This window comes from Typopeltis vanoorti, chromosome 2, assembly GCF_054136105.1.
Source record: "Typopeltis vanoorti isolate ZY-2024b chromosome 2, IOZ_Tvanoo_1.0, whole genome shotgun sequence".
In the NCBI taxonomy this organism is placed as follows: Eukaryota; Metazoa; Arthropoda; class Arachnida; order Uropygi; family Thelyphonidae; genus Typopeltis; species Typopeltis vanoorti.
Window position 1 is genome coordinate 69,267,562 of NC_143550.1, and position 26,789 is coordinate 69,294,350.

Below are 26,789 nucleotides of genomic sequence, written 5' to 3' on the forward strand. Positions count from 1 at the left end.
AAAAACTTCATTCAAACACAATTCATTCAGCACAACCTTTTGTTTTTTATCCTGCTGAGTACTACCACGTGACCTCTTTGCGCGCAATTCGTAAAGTTGATTGTGTACCCTCTTTCTACGCGAAATCGTCAGTTATACAAATTATCACCAGCTTATTCGTCTGAATTTGCGTTGTAATATTCAATAATAGTGTTGGTCCTTTGGTTTTGGACTTCAGTATATTACAGACAACTTTATGAGTAATAGTCTAGAGCCACTAAATGGCAGCAATTAGGTTTTTTTTTTTCTCTCACTCTTCTGGAAGTCTTTCATTTGTTGATACTACATGCTCATTATCATTGAAATCCTTGAATAATGGTGACCGGCTGACTACTAATCTTCAATAACTTCGTTAGGGCTAAAGGAATATTCCATCTGAGAATATGCAGAATAAAGGGCATTAGAGAACTATGATAGGCAGACCACGATAAAACAGGTAGACGATGAAATTTTAAGATAGTATATAAAACAATGAAATTTTAAGATAGTATATAATGAAGAAGCAAGGGACTGTTAGATTAAATGTGAAATAGAAAATATTAAACAAACCATTTGGTTTTAGAACTGGAAATACTGCGCGTCTCATTTTTACTTTAAGGCTTTTTTAATCATTTTTACTTTGTTCAATTATATTGAACAAAGTACAGAATTTAGAACCTTCTTATACATAAATTTTGTTTTGCCAAAAATACTTTGACGATATTCTTAGGGCAAAATTATAGATAATTATTAGAGCACATGGAATTTCTGATAAATATGTGAGAATAATAAAAGAAACGCATAAAGAAAGAAAAGTTATGTTATACTCGTATAATAACACAACTTCTACTTTCTTTATATGTTGTATTATTGTTTTGTAAAAGTGCTGTTATTATCATAATGGTTTGAGATAAGGACTGGTGTGAGACGAACTCACCCATGTCTTAATTATTTTTTAAAAAATAGTCAGTGATTGAGAAAAGGTTACAAAATGAAACGGAATCTCACATCACAGCTGGAAGCTCCAGATTATGCAAATGTCATAATATTGATATCATGAAAACACACACACAAGCAAAATCAGAAGCATTGTATAAGAAGTTGAAAAAGTTGGATTTAAAATAAATATAAGGAAAACATGAAATTCTTGAATTGAACAACAAATGTGAGAAAGAAATCAATATTGACTGTATTTATTCAGCAGAAGTTAAAAATTTTCCACACTTGGGGGGTTAATGTTGATCATCAATATCTTAATAAAAACTAAAATTAAGCTCTCCAGTAGACATGCAATAGTTTTGTGAAAGCCATTTTATTATATTGATCTGAGACATGAAAATTGACAAAGAAACTCCTATGAATGGTTAACAGAGAGAGCGTCTGCAAAAAATATTAAAAATAATTTGGCCACAACATATGCCAAATGAATTATGTAAACAGGCAGAGCGAACAAAAGTATCAACCAGTGAAATCACTTTCACTTCTCTGCCGCTTTTTCCTGGTCATATTACGGTTTCAGCCATCAGAACCAAACCCATGTACAAGAACGAATCACAGAAATAATTATTATTGGCAAGGAAATATTTATTCCACACTACACCCATGAATTCTCGCCCAGGATTTAAGTTCTAAACCCTGGGCGGGATTTAGATCTAGTTCTCCTCAGATGCAACAATGTTGTACGAAAAAAAAAAAAAAAAATTCAAGCATACCCAACTAGCTCATATACAAAACTTGACCTTCCTATACCATTTACACTGAAGCCAGGAATAACTGCAAGAAAATTATCACACCGAAAACTGACTTTGTGAGAGTGGAAAGAAGGAAACTTGCATTCTGCCAAATACTACTTAGCATCATACATCTCCGCTAGGGGATGTGCTTTGCATTAAGGGTAAATACCTAGGATAGTGATCAAAGCTTATTCCACCTTTACCACGAGTTGCCTGGACTTGCACTACGTGCGGATTGGCCTTACTTGCACTACGTGCAGACTCAAACTTGATTTACTTGTCTGTTTGCTTACTTGGGAAATAGGATTAAAACCAAGTTTTATTAAAATTGCTTGGTATCTTTAATACTAATACTACTTCCATCTATTATAGCCAGATGTTACAACTGCATCATCACCCACAGAAAAGCCAACCTCCTACTTTCCTACTTCTCCAATTTTTGCATAGCTGATCATGATAAATATCTCCCTAAACCGTTCTAAACACTCAACACTCAATGCACTGTTTGACCTTTTGCCAGAAAGAGATTAGAAAAATTTTCCTCAAACTGAAAAAAAGTCTCCCAGCCCTGATGGTATTCCTCCGATCGTTCTAAGTCTGTGCTCCAGAGTTGACACCCGCTAGTGCCTTAAACATTGACCTAAATGCTATCTTTTAATGTGGCGAGGACAACCTTGTTATGTTCTGTGCCACCAAAACACAGTCCTGCTTTTTCTCACGCAAAAGAGATCCAAGCTCACCGAACCTTATCTTCAGTAATACACAAATCACCAGACAAGATCAGATCTCTTCCTCTAACGTTTATCTCCAGTCTTTCCTAGCATGAACACATTACATCAGTTCTCTCCTCAGAATACAAGAATTTTGGCATTCTATTTCATTTAAGAGCAGCCTATTTTACATACACCCAACTCTTCACTATATACAAATCCCAAAGTCGTCCATGTTTATAATATTGCTCACGTTTGGGGTGTTGCATCTAAACGTTTCCTTAAAATCTTTAATGCCATCCAGAGGCGAGCAATTACGCTCATAGATGATCCCCCCTCTCTTACAGACTCACTTCAGTCTTTCAAACAAGTGCAGTGTTTCAGCAGTGTGTCTATTCTAGAAGTATCTCCATGGTCTGCTCCAGTGAACTGGAAATAACCATTCCTCCACTTCCTGTTGTACCTGTTTATACAAGTGCAGCAGCTGCCAGAATCTCTTTATTGTGCAACTGCAAACACACAAAATCTTCTTATATTCATCCTCTTTTATTCTGACTACCTCTGTTCTCTGGAACATCCTTCCCCAAGAAGTATTTCCAAACAACTACAACCTGCAACTCTTCAAACAACAGCAATTAAAAAAATAATTAATAAACTTCTATCTCAGTCCTCATCTGCACCTGATACATAGAACTGACATGTAGGTCCCTCGATTTCTCGTGTATGAGACATGTATAAATCAACTTCATCTCACAGTTTAACTCCAAACTCACATAACAAATTTCTCCTTCTCTTCATTGATCCCTCTGTTGTTACCCTCTGGAACAGTTATCTCTCTAATCACGGTACTAGTGTACGAGGAGGATCTGGAATGTTCTCATAAACACTTGGAACAATAATGATATTAAAGCAACTAATATAACCACAAGAAAAAGCATACGAGGATATAATAATATAAGAACATGTTACCTCCATAACTCTGCAACTTGTATGTTTTTTTCTTGTGGTTATATTAGTTGCTTTAATATCAATATTGTTCTAGGTGTTTATCAGAACTTTCCAGAACCCCCTTCCCTCATAGTATAGGTTGACCAACCTTTTGTGCATGGGTTCTACATAAAATAAATAAAAAGACGCAAATAGAAATTGGCTGGCAAAGGTTGGTCGATTGGTAGAGCCTCTGCTACTAACGGTCCAGTTAAGTAAGTTTGAGCACAGTTAGTAGTTGGAAGGGGTCCAATCGTTCGATGCTGTTGGCACACTATCCCTCGATGAGTCTTTGTACTCCATGGCGGTGTCAAATAATAATGATAATAATAATAATAATAATGGATGTTGGAAGGAAAAAGGAAAACCTAAAGTAACTTAACAAAGAATTACAGAAAAAGAAAGCCAGCTCGTTGAAAAAACTGGAGAGAAGCAGAAGTAGTTGCAAAAGACAGGATGAAGTGGGTAAGATGGATTTCAACTTTATAAACTGATGAACATGAAAAAGAGGATAGTGAAATAGATTGATGACAGCAGGCGTTCTGCAGAAAGTATAGCGGTTAGTAAATACTACTCTTACTACCACCAGTTCCATAACTAGGCAGGTGCAACGGGTACACAGGCACAGAACCCAGGACGAAGGCAGGCCTGAAATGGGGTATCCAAATAATCAGTATTATATTTTCATTTTCAAATTTTAAATGTTGCCGACATGGGGGCTGATTTCGTAACGTTTTTGGTTGAAGTTAAAAATTGAGCCATCTGTTTCTATCGTATTTGTTTTTTATTTTTATTTTCCAAAAAAAAAAAAAAATCAGCTAACGCCTATGTTGTTCCCGTATAGGGAGTAGGTGGGGCCGTTTACCCTATCTAACTTTGGAGAATGAGTGCGCAGTTCAATCTCCACTGGTAGCCAATCAGAGAGATAGCTGGCCCAAGGCTATCACTGATTCATCGGTACGCAGTGAAGAAGGCGGCAAGCTAGTGCCGCCATCTCGTGGTCTCTAACCCTAACACAATATTTTTAATGTCTGAAAATAGTGTGGGTTCTACGGTCGATTTTCTTGAGTTTACGGGACGAAAAACCCGAGTTTCCGGGAGAAAAAACCCGCTAGCCCCTACCAGAGATCGACTAACTCGGGAACCGGTCGAAAAAAGGCTTAGAAAAATTTCCTCTAGTCGGCGACTAGATCTGAACCACCAAATCCTTTCTTTGTGCGGTCAAGCGCTGTTGAGTGCAAACGCCACTTCTACTGAGTATATTTTTATTAACACTAAAGCATCTATGTACAATCAAAATAAATATATATACAACTATTTACAATATATACATTTGTACATAGAATGCTTATTCTAATTGACATTTTGATTTACATTTCTTGAGGCTACTTCTACTGAGGTTATTTGTATCAACAACAGCAGCTGTGTACGTTTAAAAATAAATATATATACAGCTATTTACAATTTGTACATAGGCTGCTAATTCTATTAGGCATTTTCATTTACTCGTTACAATATACTTATGACACCTGTTTTACAATCACTGTTTAAATAAGATACAACATCACATGCTCAATTTCTATTTTCCTTATTGTCCTATTGAATTGCTTGAGCTGTTATTTTTGTTGGTATATGTTACATAGTGATTTCAGTCTATAAGTTCCATTATCAGATCAGTCTATTCTCGTTTATATATATATATATATATATATATATACACCCACACACACATATACATATACATACATATATATATATATATATATATATATATATATATATATATATATATATATATACACCCACACACACATATACATATACATACATATATATGTTAGCATTGACATTTTCCATATGTACAATTCGTTTTACATATATCTTCATTTTATATCTTTGTTCACATATTTTGGAAGACTATTTTATTAACTTAATTTAAATGCACATCTTATTCTTAAAATACATACATTGCTTATGTTTTTATTTACATTTATATATGCATATATTTTGGTAGTATCTCTATATCTCATGCAGATTTTATTTTTTTGTAGGCACTCTTATTTTTACAAAAAGAATTCCATCTTGCTTTAACATTATATTGTTTGCTTAACTTAAGAGGTAAATCTGTAGTTTCTTATATACAAAGTTTTCTGAATTGCAGAATTAGTTACAGGTCTATAAATGGATAATATATCCTATTAACATTTTGGGTTATTATCACGCCACTTCTACTGAGCTGACAGGCTCTTTTTTCAAAAAAAAAAAAGGACAAAAATAAAATCTTGCACAGAGTCCACGAAAAGCTAGTTACAACACTGTACTACTAATAAATGATTATATAGTTTTGTTTAAGACAGTTGAATTTAAAAAAAAAAGAATTATTTTGAATACTTTTAATTATATTATTTTTATTACACGTTATAATGTTAATTTAATCACAGTCTGTTTACTGTATTTTATAACATTTGCTTTGTTTAGCAAGGTATTTTAGTATTACTGTGTCGGATTAGTGCATAGTAATTTGACTTTGTTAATTACATGCACCGGTCGTTAGTATGTTCTTTGAATCTTGCTCGCTAGGAGGAGCTTTTAGAAAAGTATGGCAGATTGTAGTGCTAAATTTGAAAATGTAGCGCGGAGTTTGCAGAAGAGTTTTGGTAAATGAATGTTGAATTTTAGTAGCATGTTTGCGCAGAATTTTAAATCTTATATATTTCTTCAGATTCCTTGTAGTTAGTCACCTTGTGCAATATATATAACCTATCGATATAATTATCTTTACGTTACTTTAATGAGCCGTACGGTAGTCGAATGGCATAAAAAATGTCATAATAAGTATCAGTTCACTATGTTCTTGTTCAGCTTTATTAGTATTATTTTGTATTCAAGTGGGAATGGAGTTTTTTTTTTTTTTCCTTTTAAGAATTTTTAGTAATAGTCCAATGGCTTAAACTATGTTCCATTTTGTAGAAATTTTTCGAGTTCAGTGAATGCTATTCTAGACAAGCAATTATATTATTGTTTTCATCTTTATTTCATCCAGGCATAAAAAAATAAATAAACAAATCAATAAATAAATGAAAAATAAACTTTCCATAGTTTGCTTACTATAGAGTGGTCAGGATTCCTGGCTGAAATCCAGTGCTTCCATAACATTTAGTGTTGAGATTGCCTTTTGGTTGGAAAGACTTGGCTTTGAATCCTTTTGGTTTATGGGGGCTATGGATGGTATCATATGAAGATAGTGAAGTTTTTTTTTTTTTTTCTTTAATCCTGAAACTGGTTTTACTTCCTAGCACACAACATACTGTCTCTTACTCTTGGTTATTGTGGCCTATTACTGAGGAAAACTCTTAAATGTTATTTCTTTTATTGCTTTTGCTGATCAAGTAAAATGATAATTAAGAGCAGACTGAAGATCTTTCCTTTTAAAAATATACTTATAACATTCTTTGTTTCAGTAGACGATAATAAACACAATCAAACAAACATAAGAAAGGATACCTTTCTCTAAATTGGGTTTTATGGTAATTTTACCTTTCTCTCTCTCTCTCGTCTAGTATTATTTTTGTCATTTACTGAGACTTTGTATTCTGTTTTATTCACTGAAATGGATTTTTTTTTCCTTCGTCAAAAGAGAGAGAGAATTCCTTGCATCATAATCTTATGGCTGATTGCCTTAATTTTTTAATGAAACTACAGCATGAATATATATTGGGATAACAAATCTGTTCCCATTTATTGCAACAGTTGTTGACATGGAAATAAAATACTATTTTTAGGTTATTATGCACCAAATTGCTGTTTTCTCAATACTTGCAAGTGAAAGTGCCATTTTCAAAAAGTGCCTATCACTTTTTTGCCCATTTCCAAAAAATAAATAAAAATAAATATAAGAAAATAAAATAAATAAAACTTCATAAAAGTTTTGGTTTTGTTTTAATCTAGTTGATTGCTTGGAAATGTTTTTTTAGCCTCTCTGTTTCTCTCTCTCTCTCCCTTTTTTTTTTTTTTTTTTTTTTACATAGCAACATTGGCTTCATCTGTATTTGGGTAAGACAGCTATCAAATTTGTACAATCATAATCTGACTCTGCATCCTGTCTACTCAGCATTATGACTGAGCAGATGGGATGTGGATATCAAAATTCCAAAAGGGAAAAAAATGAAATTAAATCAAAATAGCTAACACCACTGTATACAACAAATGATGCAAAACACATAATCATATGAGCAGTATAATAAAGTTAACAAAATAGAAACAATAAATGCAATAAGTATAATAACACAAACATGTAAAACCACGCTCTGCTAATTTTTTGCCAGCAAAGGTTGGTCGATTGGTAGAGCCTCTGCTACTAATGGCTCACGCAAAAAGTTGAGCAAGTTTGAGTGTGATTAGCAGTTGGAAGGGGATCAGTCATTCAGTGCTATTGGCACACTCTCCCTTGATGAGTCTTTGGACTCCCTGGAGGTGTCACATAATAATAATAATGTATTGGATTAACCACATCGCCGTCAATATGGATATATTACATCACTCCTCATACATTTCATATCCATCATATATTTCAATATAATATGAATGGTATTACAGTTTTAATACACACTTTGCATCCATGGTAATCTTGATGTGTATACACATTATGACCAGTTGGGTGGTTAATGCAGAGGGGATTATATTAGAGTGGAGGGCAAATAAGAGACCATTCTGATAGTTGTGTAAAAGTGTGGTTAGAAAAGGAATAGAAGATTATTATTTTTTTTTAATTTTTATTTTTTGGTACATGTGGGTGTGTGGACTGTGTTGCCAGATTTAGTTTTAAGGCTCAAGATGATGGATTTGTCAAGTTGTAAGTCTCATATGTTTCTGGCTGAGTGAGATCTTCCATGAGTTTATTAATTCCATTTGTTTCGTATCCAAACACAAGTAGTACAGTAGTAAATAAGTGGTACAACATGATTAGGATACATTACAATGAGATGAGCTTAGATTTGGTAAGTGAATTATACAGGGAATAATAATTAAATATGAAAAAAAGGAAACTATGCATAACTTATAAACATGGTCAGATGTTCCTCCACGATCTTGCACAATCAACTGCTCTTTCTGTGCAGGATATAAGGTCCTCTTTTGCACAAGGCAATGAAAGAAAGGAACAAGAAAGAAGGTGTTTCATGGACTGGGTTGTTCCACACTCACAATTGTCTGGGCCAGTGAGGTAGCCCCATTTGATGAGATTTTGTTTGCAGCATCCTGTCGTCCAGAGTCTGTTTAGGCTTTTCCAAGTATTCCAGTCCAAGTGGGCACCACGTGGAAGATGTTCGGCTGTTGGAATACCAGTATTATTTTCAGGATATAGTGCAAGCCATTGTTGAAGTCTTATCTTTGGGAGGTTTTTAGGTGGTTCGACAGTTGTCAGGAAGTCATGTTGGGATCTTAGTCTTTGGGGCACTGCGGTCTGGCCGAACAGTGGGTGGCATTCATCATTCATTTGTCTGCTTCTTTCATCAGCTGAGAATGCAGATCTTTGAATTGAAGGGGGTGCAATACCAGCCAAAGTATACAGGTCTTTAGTGGTGTTGGTTTCAGGCATCCTGTAATTAAGTGGCAGCTTTCATTGATCTCCAGCAGGATTTAATCTGGACCATACTGGGCAGGCATATTCAGCAGAAGAATAGCAAAGGGCCAAGGCAGAAGATCTCAGTGTGCTGGTGTCTGCACCCCATTTGGAGGAGGTAAGCTTCCTTAGTATGTTTGTTTCTTGCATTCACTTTTGCCATTTTTTTTCTATGTGTATATGAGAGGGTGCGATCGAGAGTCACACCGAGGTAGATTGGTTTCCAGGAATGTTCTATATTAGAGCCTTTGCAAGAAATCTGTAGCTTCCTGTTGGCTTCCTTATTGTTAAGGTGGAAAAGGCCAGTCTGGGTTTTCAATGGGTTTGGTTTTAGTTGATTGCTGGTATAGTATGTGGTTAGACTATTTAAGGCAAGTGATAGAGTAGTTTCAATGGACTTGAAATTTTTTGACTGTGTAGCTATGGCAAGGTCATCAGCATAGATAATATTTCTAGTTCCTGGAAAGATGGGGAGATCATTGACGTAGATGTTGAAAAGTAATGGTGATAACACACTTCCCTGGGGGAGGCCATTTTTTTGGTGGTGCCAGCAGCTCTTCCTACCCCCAAGGTCCATGTAAAAGCATCTGTTTTCCAAGAGTGATTGGATCAAGAGGACAAGGCGATAGTCTCTAGTTATTCTGTATATTTTATTTCTGAGTGTGAGATGTAACCATCTCACACTCAGAAATAAAACTCTACAGTTAGGTCTACAAAGACCACCCCTGTGGCTAGTTTTTGCTCATAACCATTTTCTATATATTGAGTGAGGTTGAGAATTTGTGATGTGCAGGATTTGTCTGTTCTTAAGCCAGCCTGCTCAGCAATAAGATGGGGTTCGATTAGGGGTTGTAGCCTATTCAAAATTAATTGTTCATAGAGTTTAAAGAAGTTGCTGAGTAGTAATATAGGTCTGTAATTTTTTGCTTCAGTTGGGGTTTTCCCTGGTTTCAGAAAGGCCACCACTTTGGCATGCTTCCAGATAGTTGGTATCCTTAGGGTTCTGAAGCAAGTGTTGTATAGGTTTAATAACCACTCTTTAGTCCTAGTTCCAAAATGTTCAATCTGTTCATTACAGACATCATCAAGGCTTGCAGATTTTCTAGGTTTTAATAGGTTTATGGCAGCGTTGAGTTCAGTGATGGTGAAATCTGAGTTAATCATATTTTGTTCCTCACTTGGGGTTCTAAGTATCTTATTTTTTGTGTGTATTTTAGTGAATTTTCCATTCAGCAGCAGCTGGTGAGCAATTTGATTAGCTGTTACCTGTGGATGCTCATTTGATTAGCAATTTGATTAGCTGTTACCTGTGAAATCCTTCCTAATTCTGTTGATAAAGTTCCATGCCTTTTTGCTACTATGGGTCATATCAAGGGCTTCTATTCTTTTTTCCATGAGGCATGCCTTTCCTCTGCCATCTTGGAACATGATTTTTCTCCTGCTTGGATTGTCTCTTCTGAGAAGGGGGTTGGTGTTGTAAAGTTGTAAGTAATCAGCATGCTGGGCTTGTATGTCACTGGAAAGGCCTGGAATGTAGTTTGTGCAGCTTCCTCTGGGGGGATGTGTTTGGTGGAGATTTTCCTCAGTATTTTTATGAATTCTGGATACTCTTGAGGGTTTGGAGGGACTTCTTCTATGGAGCGGTCAAGATCCTTCATGAAACCCTTCCAATTAGCTTTTTTGGAAATTAAATCGTCATCTGTAAGGGACAGTGTTAGGCATAATTGCTGGGTTGAATTGAAGCATTATTGGTCTATGTTGAGTATGTGGAATTGGATTTAAAACCTTTTTTAACACAGATGTTGGATATTTTTGAGCTAATAAATATGAGGTCAGGGTTATATTCTCGCTTCCATCTGCCACTGTTGAAAGATGCAGGGAGTTTTGGATTATGTATCAGGTTTAGAGAAAAGTTTTCAGCCAATTTTTCAACAAGTTCTCCATCTTCGTTGGACTTTGTGTAACCCCAGTTAACACTATGGCTGTTAAAGTCACCTAATACAACATTAGTCATGTATGCATTATTATTAAGGAGGATCTCAGGGAAGGAGAAAGCTTCTTCTGGTGGTTTATAGGCTGAGATGATTGAGATATTTTTAAATGTGATCGTAATAATCTCAATGTTTCTGTTGTTTGTTGAGTCAATGGATGATGGGATCAAGTTCTCTTTTGTAAATATTGCACTGCCATATTTATTGTGGGATATTTCTTTGATGAGTTTCATGCCATGGATGTAAGGTCTTGCAGCACCTTCTCCTCTGTGAGTTTCTTGCAGCAGAGCACATCACAGTCACTATCTCTGCAAAGATTTGCAATGAGATCTTGCTTGACACTGGAGAAACCTTCAATATTAAATGATATTATTTTTAGGCTTGGCTCTAGGTAGGATCCTTTAGGGCAGAAATTTGGGAGCATTTTAGTTCGATCACTTGCGTTTGGTTGATAGCAGCTTTAGCTTCCGCTAGTGGGTATTAACAGGGTGCAGGAACGAGAACCTAGCTGCTGCGCACCCCCTTTGAAGTTTAATAACTATTGGTCTTCCAGTAAAAAGCTGCACAAAGCAGATATTATTGCAGTAACCTCCATGAAGTCAATAGACTCATTGTGGGAAGCTCATTCAAGCAGCAACATGTCTATCATAGTGAACTTTGAAATCATTTACACTCCCTGCATTCACAATACACTCCAGTAATAAATATTATTTCTGGAAATTTTCAGTGATATTTCTCTAAAATTGATATTAATATATATGGCTATTTTGCCTATTTTCTTAAGGAGTACCCCTTGCATTACATCACTTGCTTTTTTACTCCACTTTATTTAAGACATTAATGATATTTTAACACGTTCGCTGCCAACTACGAGTATACTCGTAGTGGGTAAACCTGCTTCACAAGCCAGCTACGAGTATACTCGTATGACGCTTAACGCCGGGAACGAGATTATTGTATTGACCTTGAAGAAGTGAAAATGCTTGGCTTGTGGGGCTAGCATCAAAACTGTGTATTCTCATAGACCATATATGCTCTGTACAAGCCAACTACGAGTATACTCGTAGGACGTTTACCTCCGGTAACGAGATTATCGTACTGACCTTGAAGAAGTAAAACTGCTCGGCGTAGGGGAACAGACCATGCCAAAGTAGCGTGGCAGCGAACGTGTTAAAGACATAGATAAACAAAAGATATGAAAGGAATAATTTTTGACATACCTTTTGTAGAATGCTCGGGTTGTCTTCTTTTGGAGCAGCATCAGGAATATAATGATAAAAATTATGTAACTGAACTGAAATCTAACTGAAGGGAAGAGGGACAGGGTTGGAAGATGTGGAGATAGAAATATGTAGGAATTAAAAATGTGGAAAATCAAAGATATGCCAAATTATCAAGGATGGACTGTAATTTTTTTTTTTTTCTAGAAAAAGGAGAAAGATAAAAATAAATGAAGATTAGAGGTGGGAGTTACAGGGTGTGAGCCATTTCAACTGAGTGTTGTCTTCAGAGCTCGTGGACAAAGTGTAGGCAATGTCACGTCGGCTTAGTGTTTTTGCCTCAGGTTTATCTGTGTTGCTTTTCATTATTGTGAATCTTGACCTAATTTTGTGTAGCTTCTAACACATAGAGGCAGTGGATGTTTATGGTGTTAATAGTTTTTGTCACATTTAATGGCTATAGTTTCCGATATCCTTAGCATTGTTTTGTTTTTCTGTATGTCTAATGTTATGGATTTTTCAGTTTGCAGGGTATGTTTCTGTTCGAGAGTGTTGGATATGATTTCTGTTTTCCCGGTATTGTTTTTTGTTTTTATTTTCTTTTTTCACTTCTTATTACTTAAATGTTCTGGGATTGGTATATTGCAATCACAGAAGTGTTCCTGTAGTCTTGTCCATAATGATCTAATCATGGAACCTGTGTAGGTGATATTACAGTTGTGCTGGCAAGGAAATTTGTATACTATGTTGTTGTATCCTAATATTTCCTTGTTAAATTTGGCGGATTTTAGGAGGATTGCCAATTTATGAATCATAGTAAACACTAATTTATAGTCATTGTGCTTAAAATATATTAATGGACTTTGTATGCGTTCTGGATATATGGCAGTTTAATGATTTTTTGTGTTGAGAAGTTTGCTTTGATTATCGGACTGTTTTGAATGGTTTTAGTTGGTGTAATTTATTAGTTGTGTTGGGTAATTTCAGTTTCTACTATGTGTTAATTTCTTAATTCCATGTTAAGATAATTATATGTAGTTGAAAATTTGTATGCTCTTATAAATTGTGCTAGAATGACTGATTTTTTAATAGAATAAGGATGATGATAAGAGTGCTCCTTAAGAAAATAGGTAAAGTAGCCATAAATATTAATAACACTTCAGTAATGCATTCCACTCACCAACAACTCTCCACATAAAAAAAAATATATATTTTCCACACCTTGCTTCACCACATCTTTATGCAACTTACAGGGATGGCCTCTCTTTACTCCTATCTTAACATCCACAATTTTTATTAACTAATCTTTTATTAACTAATTCTATATCATATGAGGGGGGGGGAGCTGAAAAGGTCAGATAAACCCCTGGAACAAAAATGATATTAAAGCAATTGATATAACCACAAGAAAGAACATATCTTAAAACCCTTTAACCCCCATGTTTCATCAAATTGTAATAATTTGTTCTTTTTCTTAGAGTAAAGTTACATGGTTCTACCTATGTTCCCACTGAATAACTATTCCAGAGTTTTGATATCTAGTCTTTCCACATAACAATGAAAACTAGGCAACCAAATTTGAGCACAATAGTCCATATATGGTCAGACCAGTACCTTATATAGAGCACCACCACCTCCTTATCCCTAATGTACTTTGCAAATGCAGAGATCCTGAATCTCATTCCAAGATCCAATACTCCAAGATCCTCAGTCTCATTTACTTCTTTAAGTACAGTACCACCAATACAGTATGTAGCTTTATATCTTTGCACCCCAAAGTGTAACACTTTGCATTTATTAATATTAAAACATAACTCCACTCATCTATCTAACTTTACATCATCAGCAAACATTTGAAAATTCCCAGTCAATCCACATGAAGTATCATTAACAAATAAATTGATGAACAGTAGGGCCCAAGAACAGAACCTTGAGGACTTTGTGCTAATCCATGAAGGCTTTAAAACAATATCTTTAATAAGATTTTAGTGATAAAATTCTTTCAGAAATTAGTAGGAAGTAATAAAATGCCTCTTGGAATTTCAAAATGCATTTGTTTATGAAAAAATTCAACATACAATTCATTTTTCTTTCTGTTGAAGAGCAGCATGCCTGAGGTATTACAGTGTGCCTACAGCCACTGTTGCAGGAGTTTGCCAACTTTTGGTGGTAGCATTAGTAAGTCAGTGATTCTTTGCTGCTCTGAACAAGATGCTTAGGACTTGATGCTTCTTATCACTTCAAACTTTTATGAGTGTGTTCTTTCAAACTTTAGATAAAATAAAATAAATTTTAAAAAAAGTATTAGGAACTAAAAATGTTAAATAGTAATTTTAAACTGCTTTATTTATCACAATTATAAAATGATGTTTTATTTAGTTCGTGATCTTAATCAGAAGTTTAAGCCCAAATTGAATGTTATCAAAGACAGGAATGGAGCATTACTAACAGAAGAAATGGAAATCAAAAACAGATGGAAAGAATACTCTGAGGAACTGTACAATAGAGTGGATAAAAAAAATTAGGAGGAGGCCCTCTCCCCAGGAAAATTCCGATTTGGAACCTCTTTCACTTAGGCATGAAGTTGAAAGAGCAGTTAAGCAGCTTAACAACAATAAGGCCCCAGGTGCAGATGGAATCCCAGCAGAGTTAATTAAGGCCACAGAGGATGTGTTGGGGGGGGGAATAAGAGTGTTTCATAGATTGATTACAAGGATATGGGAGACAGGATCATAGCCTAGAAACTGGAAGAAGTCAGTTTTCATACCACTACATAAGAAGGGAGATATGAATGCTTGCAAGAACTAAAGAACTATTAGTTTAATATCTCATGCAAGCAATATTTTATTGAAGATCATGCTAATAGGATTGAGGCCACAGTTGAGGCAGAGATGCCCTAGGACCAGGTTTTAGGAAAGGTTAGGGAACTAGAGATCAGATCCTTTGCCTTAGACAGATCATAGAAAAATATAAAGAATTCAAACTACCTCTGGTAATGTGTTTCTTAACTCTAAAGCTTTTGACTGTGTTCAGCATGTGAAACTGTGGGAAGTAACAAAAAGAATGGATTTTCCTCAACACACTATCAGGCTGATAGCCAACTTGTACAGGGAGCAAGAAGCCAAGGTAAGAACAGGTGTGGGATTGACTGATTGGCTTCAGGTGGGACAAGGAGTTAGGCAAGTATGTTTACTTTCTCCTCACTTGTTTAGTATATATGCGGAGGACATCATACGTGAAGCATTGGATAAGCTCAAGACAGGAATTAGAATAGGTGGTAGATTGATGAGTAATCTGAGGTATGCTGATGATACCATACTCCTCTGTAATGACAAGGAAGACCTAGGACAAATTCTTGATAAAGTTAAGAAGACTTCAACTCAATCCTATCAAGACGAAGATTATGGTTCTCAAAGGAAATACAAACAGAGAAGCTCTTGAGAAACAAGTGTACCTTAATGGGGAAAGGATTGAGGAAGTCAGCAAGTTTGAGTACTTGAGATCCATTATTAATGTGAAGAATTGCTGTTCAGAAGACGCCAGAAGAATATTAGGAATGGCTAAAACAACAATCAGAGTCTAAAATCTGGAAGGATGGATCTATCTCCATGGGAACAAAGTTGAGGATTTTGGATCAGTTGTTTTTCCAAGCGACTTATGGATTTGAGATTTGGAACCTCAAGAAGTCAGATAAGAAAAGAATAACTGCTTTTGAGATACGGTGTTACAGAAGGCTGTTGAGGATATCATATACTGAAAGCCATACGAGTGGATTGGTGTTAGAAAAGATAGTTTTATTAGAAAAAATAGACAGTAGAACTTTAAGGCTCCTTAAGGATATTGACAGAAGAAAAAGTTAAAATATTTTGGACAGGATGACTTCTTAGAACAGTAATAGAATATAAAGTTCCTGGAAAAAGAGGAAGGGTAGATGTCATTGAGATGGATGGATGATGTGTGTGTGTGGAGTGACTGATCTTCATAGAATTGAAGCCTCCAGAAAAGCATACAACAGGACTACATGGCGAGGCCTAGTGTGGCACTGTAATATCTTCTACTGTCTGTGCCATTGTAAACGTATATGTTATTTTTCTTATATATATGTAATATCTCTATCTTTTTACTCTTCTATCTCTATTCTATTCCTAATTCTTTATAGCTTTACTTTAATGCACTTTTTCTCTCATTTACTCTACTGCTGACTATGATTATCCATCTTCCATATTTACTAGTCGAATGCCTATGAATACTGGAAATTTATTTGTCAGACTGTGCCACCAGTATATCATTTAATTGGCATAAGACTAAATAAAACTTTCCTCTCTCACTAGCGAAGTTTTTTTTATCAATGTTTATTTTAACAGTCGTGGTTTGTAAGTAACTGAACTGCGTTTTTATTGCCTTAAATTATTTCTCGCTCACAAGTCCAATTTATTTAAGAACAGTGCAGTTGTAAAATAAAAGATCAGGCAGCACTTTTTTAACAGATAATTAAAACATTTATTTACAAATTATACATGAATTAAACAAAATGGGGATTGCTTTCTCTATCCATTTATAAAATCTTTAGCATAAATTAGAACCTTTTTTACTTTAACACTAATTAACTTCCTTAATTCACAATCTTATTTACTCTGCTTACAAATTCAACTTATTAAACTTCTAGTTTACTTGCAAAGAAGTTAGCTAACTCTCTGTTATCTTATCTTATAGAAGTCTTTTTATAACATACTATAAGAGGAATTGTACAAAAATATAGAGCTTACAAAGGCTCTGTATCGCACATCCAGTCGAAAGTCTTGCACAAAAAGTTCTAAGGCAATTCTTTCATCTCAGATCTTGAGCTTCCTCAGGAATGTCGGGCTTCAGTAATATCTCATCAGGAAAATAGTGGGCTGTGGACTGCGATACTCATTCAGCTCCGGGAAAAGGTTGTTCTCCCATGCCGAAAAGAAAAACCTCCGAATGAAGTGCCTTGGGTAATTTACATTGCCTTTTCTCCTCTGCTTTGGCTCGCCGAAAATGACTGGATGACTGCCGTCTCCAATAGCTTGAACTGCCACTTCCAAGAAACTGAAACTGCTGCCGACTCTCAACCGGGATCCCTCTCTCTTGCATCTGGAAGCCTTTCCTTCTTTAGCAATGCCTGGAAGCTCCTCTTTCTGGCAACAGACTGGAACTAGGACGCCCTCATGTTTGGCTCAGTCCCTTTTATTTTTCAATCTCGCGACCTTGCACTAAGGATAGTAAACCCCAAAGAATTTGACATGACTCTTTTATCTTTTTTAAGTTTAACCCACTCTTTGTTCTCCTCCGTGCAGTCTTTTGATCGTATTTTGCAGGGTGTGGTAAAACTAGCAGACCTCTTTGATACTTTGCTTCTCCTTTTGGGGCCGTGGAAACTTCTCTCAACCTAGCGGCACTCTTAGATACTATCTTTAAAGGTATTAGCGCAGTAAGCAACTCTTATATACAAAACTAGTAAACAACATTTCCTGTGCTCTTACACATAACTATATACATATACAAAGTTCCCTTGGGAAAAGCATTGCCTTTGTTTTTGACGTGAAAACAGTAAATACATTCACTTCCAACAGGGTTAACTACATTAATATTTTGCAAAATACACATAGAAACAAACAAGGTTATTTACAGTTCTCATGGGACTTGATCTATGTAAAATATCGATGTAAAGCACTTTGATATTTTTAAGCTACTTTGAATTTTTACAGCACATTACCGAGTATCAGAGTGACCATATGGCATCTGTGGATGTCTCGTGAACATATGAATTATTTATCTGTTGCATTTGTTTCATATTCTTATTTTGATAAGTATCTCATCTGCTGCAAGTTGAGCGTAATAATAAGCTATTTTTTTATATTTTTTCCATTTCTAACATTAAGGTTCTTTAAATTAAATAAAATTAAAACTTAAAATTGGATTGTGTTAATAAGAGAATTGATGTAATTTATTTTATTTATTATTTTTTAAGTAGCAAAAAACATTCAATGAAGGAAAACATAATAGCAATGATCATTGCCTTTTGGTGGCAATTTCTGCAGAAATAAGGTAAATCATTAAAAGGCATCATATGAGTAGCTGTTTTTATTATTATTTTATGTGAATCCCACCAACAAATGGTTGGCAACCCATAGCACATATAGTGCTGTACTATGTGTGCATCATCTGTTTGATCCAAGCAGAAAGCGCAAAAGTGTCTTTATGCCCAAATGCAGGTGTTATATAAAAGGAATAGAAGTGTTTGTGCTAGAACAATACTAGACGGAACATTATACTTACCTGTTTTAGTCCTCCTTTCAACTTTTCTGTACATTCTATTTTGATGAGATAGTCTTCACTTCCCATTAGTTCATCAGTTGTGGGACTAGATGGCTTTATAACTGCTTACTTTGAATGGGTTCCCTGCCTATCTTGCAAGATTTAATTGATCTACTTCTATTTACCAAATGTCTACCATCGTATATTTGCCAGTCAAAAGAGAGAGAGAGAAGATGCGTCTGTGTCCTCTGAATATCGTCCAGTTACAGTTACTCCTGTTCTCTTACATCTCTTTCATAAAGTGTTAGTTAAATGTCTGCAGTAATATATCCAACATGATTTTAGGTAGAGAGCCTTCATCCCTGTGGATGGCTGTGCCGAGAATAACTTGATTCTTTCCTCTCTTCTCTCTGAATCCTGATGCCTACTTTGACTTTTCTTTATGGTATTATCCCTGGACCCTTGACAGTATCTCCCTTCAATCTGTCTTTGCATTCTGTCTTTTGTAGGATGTTCAGAAGCTTTTTTCACCTACATATCTATGATTTACTCTGTAAATTCCCTTACTATCACCCTCACCCTCAGCTCCAAATCAACATCCATTCCTGTACTTATGGGATGTACACCAAGGGGATCCCCCCCTTCTCTCTCTCTCTCTCTCTCTCTCCCTCCTATTTTCTTCAACTGTATCATTGATGAGATGAGCTTCTTTGCTCTCTTCCAAGCCATATTGGCTACTCTCTCTCTTGACACAGCTACTTATAGCCTCTACGAGAAGACTTGCAGAAACTCCTCAACCAAGCAGTGGACTTCTTCGAAGTGCAGGACTTAAACATTAGTGTGACAAAGTTGAGTATGCTTTCTCTTGTTCCTTCAGCCAGAGACCAGAAATTGAATGTTGAGAACTTTGTTTCCCCTGCATGGCATGTCTTTACATTCTGTCTTGGTTCTGGAGGAATGGAGATACCTTGGTGTTCTCTTCTCTCTGAAAGGCCATTCTTTTTTCCCATCCACTTTAGGATCTTTTCTTTCTTCTCTTATGTAAAGCACCACTTAAACCTCAACAAAGGCTCTTCATTATGAATTATTTCCTTTTTCCTAGACTCTACCATAGCTTGGTCTCAGGTAAATCTCTCTCTCTCATACTATCCCAGATGGATAGCGGTTTGCACAAAAGTCAGTTTGTGGTTATACCTTCCTGACAATGTGCCACTAGCATTTTTCCATGTCCCTGTTAACTGTGGAGGTCTTCGAATTCCCTTGTTGTGATGGTTAGTGCCTATATTACTTCTAGTCAGATTACTGTACTTTCTGTCTCCCCTTCAGAAATATGTTTGCTGCCTCTAAGACTTCACGTATTAAGGATAGTTCTGAATGGCTGCTTGACTTGATGGAAGAACTCCAATTATGACTGCCTTGACTGAACAAAGGAGATGGGTTTACATGTTGCACCATTCAGTTGATGCTGCATTAGAAGAATGTAAGTACATTCCTTCTCAGCATCAGTGGATCAAGGATGGAAATTACCTCCTGCCTGGTTTCGAATATCTAGATTTAATTAGGACAAGAATCGGTGCTCTGCTGACTAGCTCATATAACTTGGGGAAGAAGTGGATGACAAGAGCTGCAGATCAGGCTGTCAGAGTATATAAACTTTGGCTCAATGTTATCATGCACATGGAGTATGTCAGAATATGCAATGCAGTATAGAGGATTATAGAGAATAGGTTGAAGAATAAAAGTTAGATAGCAGTAGTAGAAACTCACTATAGGACTGACATTGGATTAAGGAAGCAATAAAGAGAGGAGTTTGTTGTTATTGATTTAGAAGTTGTGAGTGTGGGTGGCCACTCACTATCCTCTATCATGAAGAAACTGCCTACTATGCTGAAAATCAAGACTTGGTATGGGTACTTCAGGAAGAACATGACATCGTACCAAAATTTGCCTCTGCAACTGTATCCTTTAAAGGTGTATGGTGTCAGCTGAGTTATATGGACCTACTAAGCTTTGGACTCTCTCAGGCTGATTTTAAGATACTCTCTTTGCATGTCTTGCAAGGCCCACTGGTGGCATGGAGGACTTACCAGAGAATGACTTCTTGAATCCCCAGGTCTGGAGTTGGATAGCACAGAATATTGTTCTAGTCCTACATGTGGGACCGTAATATGTAGCACTGTTTCAGTTCAAAGTTAGAAAATAAATAGTCAGGGGGTGACGTAACATTTGCTCTTTCAAGCTACTCTTCTGGCTTCCAGTGAGCTGCATGGTAGTTTTCCACCCAGGTGATGAACACATCACTCAGAAAACTTTTATAAAGGTCCACTCTACATTTGAATTTTAACTTAGCTGGTTGGTTTGAGATACTATCCATTCTTCCACTAGGATAGTCCAGATATTAACAATTTTATTTTTATTTTTACTGTAAAATACAATTAGATGGTGTTATTTATAACTATTTTTAGTTACTATTGTTTATGTATTGAAAGTTTTTTAATCTTTTGTTTCTTTAACAGGGGGACATAGTCAATTTCGTATGACACAACTGTGGCATCAGATAATCAAATATTTACATGATCATGCAGATGTACGAAGACAGAGATATCTTTTGAAACAGTATGATAGTGTGTTTTCTGGGAGCAATGCAGCTGATATTATTTTGAAATTTTTGAAAGAAGAAGGGGAGAAATTTATTACTCAGGAAATCACACGTGAGAATGCCATCAAGGTATGCTTCATTTTATGAACAAGGTTTTAATTTGATTATACTGAAGTTGTATAAGCTATCAGCATTTGGATGGTTTAGAATTTCCTTTAGAAATAAGTGTTATATTTTCAAATGTAGCATCTGATAATTGGGTAATAAATAGCAGAAATGAAGTATGCAATTTGTATTTTATCATCTTTCATTATATAGGTTTATAAAGTCCAAAAGTCCAAAAACCATAGTTTACTCAATTAACAGCATCACTTAGTAGTTGATTTCCCCCAAGAGGGGCAGAATGACATGTACAACTTCTTTTGTACAAAATTTCCAAAATGAATCTCTTTAAAGTTTTATTTTATTTTATTTTTTTTTATCATTGGGTAAAAATCTTTCTGTATACTTCAATATTTTAATTTTTTGATGTCTCAAAGTCTGAAACCAGGTCCTTACTTCATGCCAAAAAAGTTCTGTATGAAACTGAGTAGGTTAATTAGCCGGTTGCAAAGCCTTTTTGTGATTAAATGTGTATTAATGTAAATATCGGAACTCTCATAGCTGTTTTAATCATTTCTTTTATCTCCACAGCACTTTGTTTTCATAAACACAATAGGAATAAGAAATTTTGTGTCACTGTTACATTTAAAGACTATCTTACTTCAGTTTAGCTTTAATAAACCTGCTTTCTTTTAGTAAAATACATGTTATGTTTCTCAGCATGTTAATGTATGCTATCTAGTATGCTTTTATTATTATTATTATTATTATTATTATTATTTCGGGTGACTCCAGGAGTCCTTAGACTCATCGAGGGAGGCCCTAAACATCATGTCCACACAACTATGCGATTATATTCTCACAGTATCTATCATACCTTGTCTTGAACTCGTTCACCGTCATAGCACCCACAACAGACTCTGGCAGCTTATTCCACTCATTTACCACTCTAAAAGTAAAGAACCCAGCTCTAACACCCCTGCTAACCACACTAGTTCTCCCACCACCAGTCCTGATCTCAAAAATATCCTCTGAATTAATCCTATAGAATCCCTTTAGCAATTTGAATGTCTCAATCATATCTCCCCTCCTCTGCCTATCAACTAGTTTCTGCAACCCACAAATCTTCAACCTGTTCTCATATGGTTCATTCCATAGACCTGTTATCATCTTAGTCACTCGCCTCTGGATCCTCTCCACCTCCTCCCCATCAAGAAGGAACCGAGGTGACCAAATCTGGGCACAGTAATCGAGATGAGGTCTTATCAAGGCTGGGTACAGAGGTACAATAACTTGCTTGTCTCTGCTTGTCAAGGTATTTTTCAACAACCAAGTGAGTTGATCAGCTGATTTAGCTACTTTTGCAGTGTGCCCCCTAAACTTCATCTCCTTATCCACCAACACTCCCAAGTCCCTGGCCTCATCAATCTCTTGGAGTACAGTTCCACCAATGTGGTATACTGCTGCTAATCTTTTCACCCCAAAATGCATAACCTTACATTTTGTCACATTAAATTGACATCCATTCTCCTTAGCCCAGAACTCCAATCTATCTAAGTCATCCTGCAAGACTTTGACATCTTCTGCATTCACTATTGACCTACCCAACTTTGCATCATCAGCGAACAAATGAATTGTTCCACTTAGATCCTTCCCTATATTGTTAATGAACAGATTAAACAGCAGTGGTCCAAGAACAGAACCCTGCGGCACACCACTAGTCACAGGCCGTCTTTTGGACTCTACTCCTGAATAAACTACTCTTTGATATCTCTCCATCAACCAACTGCCTATCCATCTCACCAACCCTATATCCATTCCCATATGTTGTAGTTTACGAATTAGTATTCCATGTGGTATCCTGTCAAACGCCTTTGCCAGGTCCAGCAGTATCACTGTAAACCCATTTCCCTTATCCAGCATTTTATTCCAGCATTATGTATCATTGATCAAAACTATTTTAGGTTTTGATACATCATCATCATCATCAAATTCCTGCCATGTACCCTCAAGGGGTGTACAGGATATGATAGTACTACATGAAAAAAATTACATCATTATTAATTTCCTATCTACAATTTTCCTCCAAATCAGTCTGTTACTTGTCAACACTCCAATATTATCAGATTTTATATTTCTATCGTCTAAAGCACTTTGTACCGTATCAATCCACCTATATCTTGGTCTTCCTCTCGGTCGTTTTTTTGCCAACGTAGCAGAGAACACTTGTTTTGCTAATCTTTCCTCGCCCATTCTGTTTAAGTGACCATACCACCTGAGATTAGCTCTGCTAACGCATTCCTGGATGCTGACAATGTCAAGTTCTTTCCTAATATCCTCGTTTTTAATATGATACTGCCACTGATGCCATCTGTTCACGCCTATAATCTTTCTCAGGACTCTCATATCTGAAGTCTCTAGTCTTTGGTCAAGTGTTTTACTTCTGACCCAGCTCTCAGATCCATAAGTTAAAACTGGTTTGAACACTGTCTTGTATACAGCTAATTTAATGTTCCGACTAATTTCTCTCTTATTCCATATGAATTTATTCAATTGACTTCCCACCATACCAGCTTTGCTGATTCTGTTGTCTATTTCTATATTTAATTTACCATCTTCAGTAAAAAGCATGCAGAAGTAGCTGAAATGTTTTACTTGTTCCACAGGTTCTCCATTCACAACACAGTTGACATTTTCAACGATTCTGCCTATTTTCATTGTCTTTGTCTTTTTATTGCTGACCTTCATACCATATCTATTACAAGAGCTATTCAATTTAGTCAGAGAATCTTGCAGACTTGTAGCAGATTTATTTAGAAGTATAACATCATCCGCATAAGGCAAAGAGCTGACATTAACATCTCCAATTTTGATATCATGTTTAATACCACTTTCCTTCATAATGTGATCCATATAGATAATGAATAACAGAGGGGATAATGTACATGCTTGTCTCACACCAGATTTAACATTAAACCATCTTCCTGTACTTCCTTCAATTCTAACTGCTGACTTACAACTCAAATAAAGACTAAGTATTGCTTGATATAATGTCCCATTGACACCATATAAGTGCAGCGTATTGAATAGCTTCTCTCTTGGCACCTTGTCATATGCCTTTTGCAGATCGACAAAACTTAAATACAGATCTTTGTTATATTCCCGTGCTTTCTCGACTATTTGTCGTAAAGTGAAGATCTGATCCTGACAGCCTCTGTTTGGCCTGAATCCAGCTTGTTCTTCACCAAGCTTTTCTTCCACAATCCTTCTCAACCGTTTCTCAAGTATACTTGCATAGATCTTGCCAGGAACACTCAGTAGGGAAATACCTCTGTAATTCTCACATTCAGTTTTATTTCCCTTTTTATATATGGGTACTGTGAGAGCTCTACTCCAATCATCGGGAATTCGTCCCTCTGTCCAGGCTTTCTGAACTATGCAGTGCAGCCACTGTAAGACTCCTCTTATACCACCATACTTCAGCATTTCTGGTCGAATATCATCTACTCCTGCTGCCTTTCCACATTTCAAGCCTTTGATGGCTTTTTCTACTTCAAGTATGGATATGTATTCCTGACTGCATGCCTGGTCAGAGTTTTTTACCACTGTGCTGTCATCACTGCTTGTTTCATTTAGCAGTTTTTCAAAGTAATTACTCTATACTTCAAGGATATCTTTTTCTCCCGTTTTCATGTCACCTTTATCATCTCTAATTCCTTTTATAGCACTCTTTCCTCCATTCTTAAGCTTCTTCAACAACCTCCAGAATATTTTGCCACCTTCTTGATATTTATTTTCTATATTCTTGCCAAAGTCCTCCCATGACTTTTGTTTAGCTAGTTTTACACAGTGTTTAGCATTCTTGCATTTGTCTCTATATTCTCTAAGAGCACAAGCTGACTTATTCGACAGGAACTTTTGGTATGCTTTCTTCTTTTCCTTCACTGCCTCTTTAACCTCCGGTGTCCACCAGGGAGTTCTGATTTTTTTATCCTTACAAACAACCTCACCACATGCCTCTCTGGCAGAATCAATCAATGTTTTCTTCAGAGTTTGCCACTGAATCTCCAAGGTTTGATTCCTGTTCTCAAACTCTTTCATTTTTCCTTCAATAATCTTTGTGTATTTTAGTCTACAGCTCACATCTGAGAGCTGCTCAACTTTTATTCGCTTTAAAACTTTCTTACATGTTATTCTTTTCAATATGAAATTCAATTTTATTCTGCTCAAGACTAAATAGTGATCACTTCCAATTTCAAATCCTCTGTACACTCTGGTGTCCTGCACCAGGGAGAAAACATCACTATCAACAATAACATAGTCAATGAGACTTTTCTTATTCCTAGCCTCTTCTCTCCATGTGAATTTGTGCACATTTTTATGTTGGAACATGGTGTTAGTAATAACCAGTCCATGTCCTGAGCAGAAATCCAACAGATATTTGCCATTATTATTAGCTTTGCTCTTTTCTCCAAATTTTCCCAAAATATTTTTGTATGTCTCACAATCATTTCCTACTCTGCTATTTAGATCCCCAACAAGGACCAACTTTTCATTTTTCATTGTGTCAGTTGCTTTTTCTAAAGTCTCAAAAAATTCCTCCACTTCTACTTTAGTAGAACCTTCTGTGGGACCATAGGCACAAATAAGTCTCATTGTCCAGTTCCCCATTCTCATATTTGCCCACATTACTCTACTTGAGACTGACTGCCATTCAAGAAGATTAGCCTCGTAATTTGTGTTGAATACTATGGCTACTCCTTCTTTTCCTTGATTGTCATTGCCTGAATATATCATTTTGTATTTATTGCTCAGAAAGATCTCACCAGTTTTGGTCTTTTTTGTTTCAGTCACCCCTATTATGTCGATCTGGTACTTATCTAATTCCTCAGCTAGCTCCATTTCTTTGCCATTCAGGCTTCTTACGTTGATAGTACCGATCTTTAACTCTGGTTATGTTGAGTTGGGGTTTATTTTCAGATTTGTTCCAGTAGCTGACTTTTCGCTGTTCGCCCTGGTTCCCTGGCGAAAACAACAGGTGCCTTGTTTAACCGGGCGACGCCCCAGCCGGCATGAAATTTTGTCATGTTGTACCATCATTCTATATTTTGGTTTAACCAATAAGAATACAATTTGGTCGGCTAAATCCCAAATTGCCAGCCCATCCTCGTCCGTTCAGTATCCAAGTAGATACCCAACAGGGTGCACCACGAGAAGGTGAGGATTGGACATTAGGTCAGAAGCCCTGGTCGGTTCTCCGCATTCCTTTAAAGGCTATGTGGAGGTCTCCTCTCAGTTATACAGCTTTGTCTCTTAAGCACCCCATTTTGATACATTAAAACCTAAAATGCTGAAAATGGCAGGGAGTGTTATTAAACAGTTATTAAAATGTAATTAAGTGTTGTGTTCATGTATGAATCATTTTGAACTAGTTTACAGAAGAGATCAACTTAAGAGTTTCTATAAGCATTCTAGATTTTCATAGTGTTGTTTTGAATGCACAAGTACATGCAATATCATCAATACA

At 36.1% G+C, this 26,789-nt stretch overlaps 1 protein-coding gene across 1 annotated transcript in view; it reads left to right on the forward strand.

Moving 5' to 3' along the window:
- Nucleotides 1-6,047: 6,047 nt before the first annotated feature.
- LOC150109146 (DEP domain-containing protein 7-like) overlaps nt 6,048-26,789 on the forward strand; it is an 89,967-nt gene continuing 69,225 nt past the window's right edge. Inside the window, exons 1-2 of the mRNA XM_090401683.1 lie at nt 6,048-6,105; nt 21,078-21,289. Of these exons, the coding sequence (XP_090257809.1) occupies nt 6,048-6,105; nt 21,078-21,289 (270 nt within the window). The remainder of the gene's footprint in view (nt 6,106-21,077; nt 21,290-26,789) is intronic.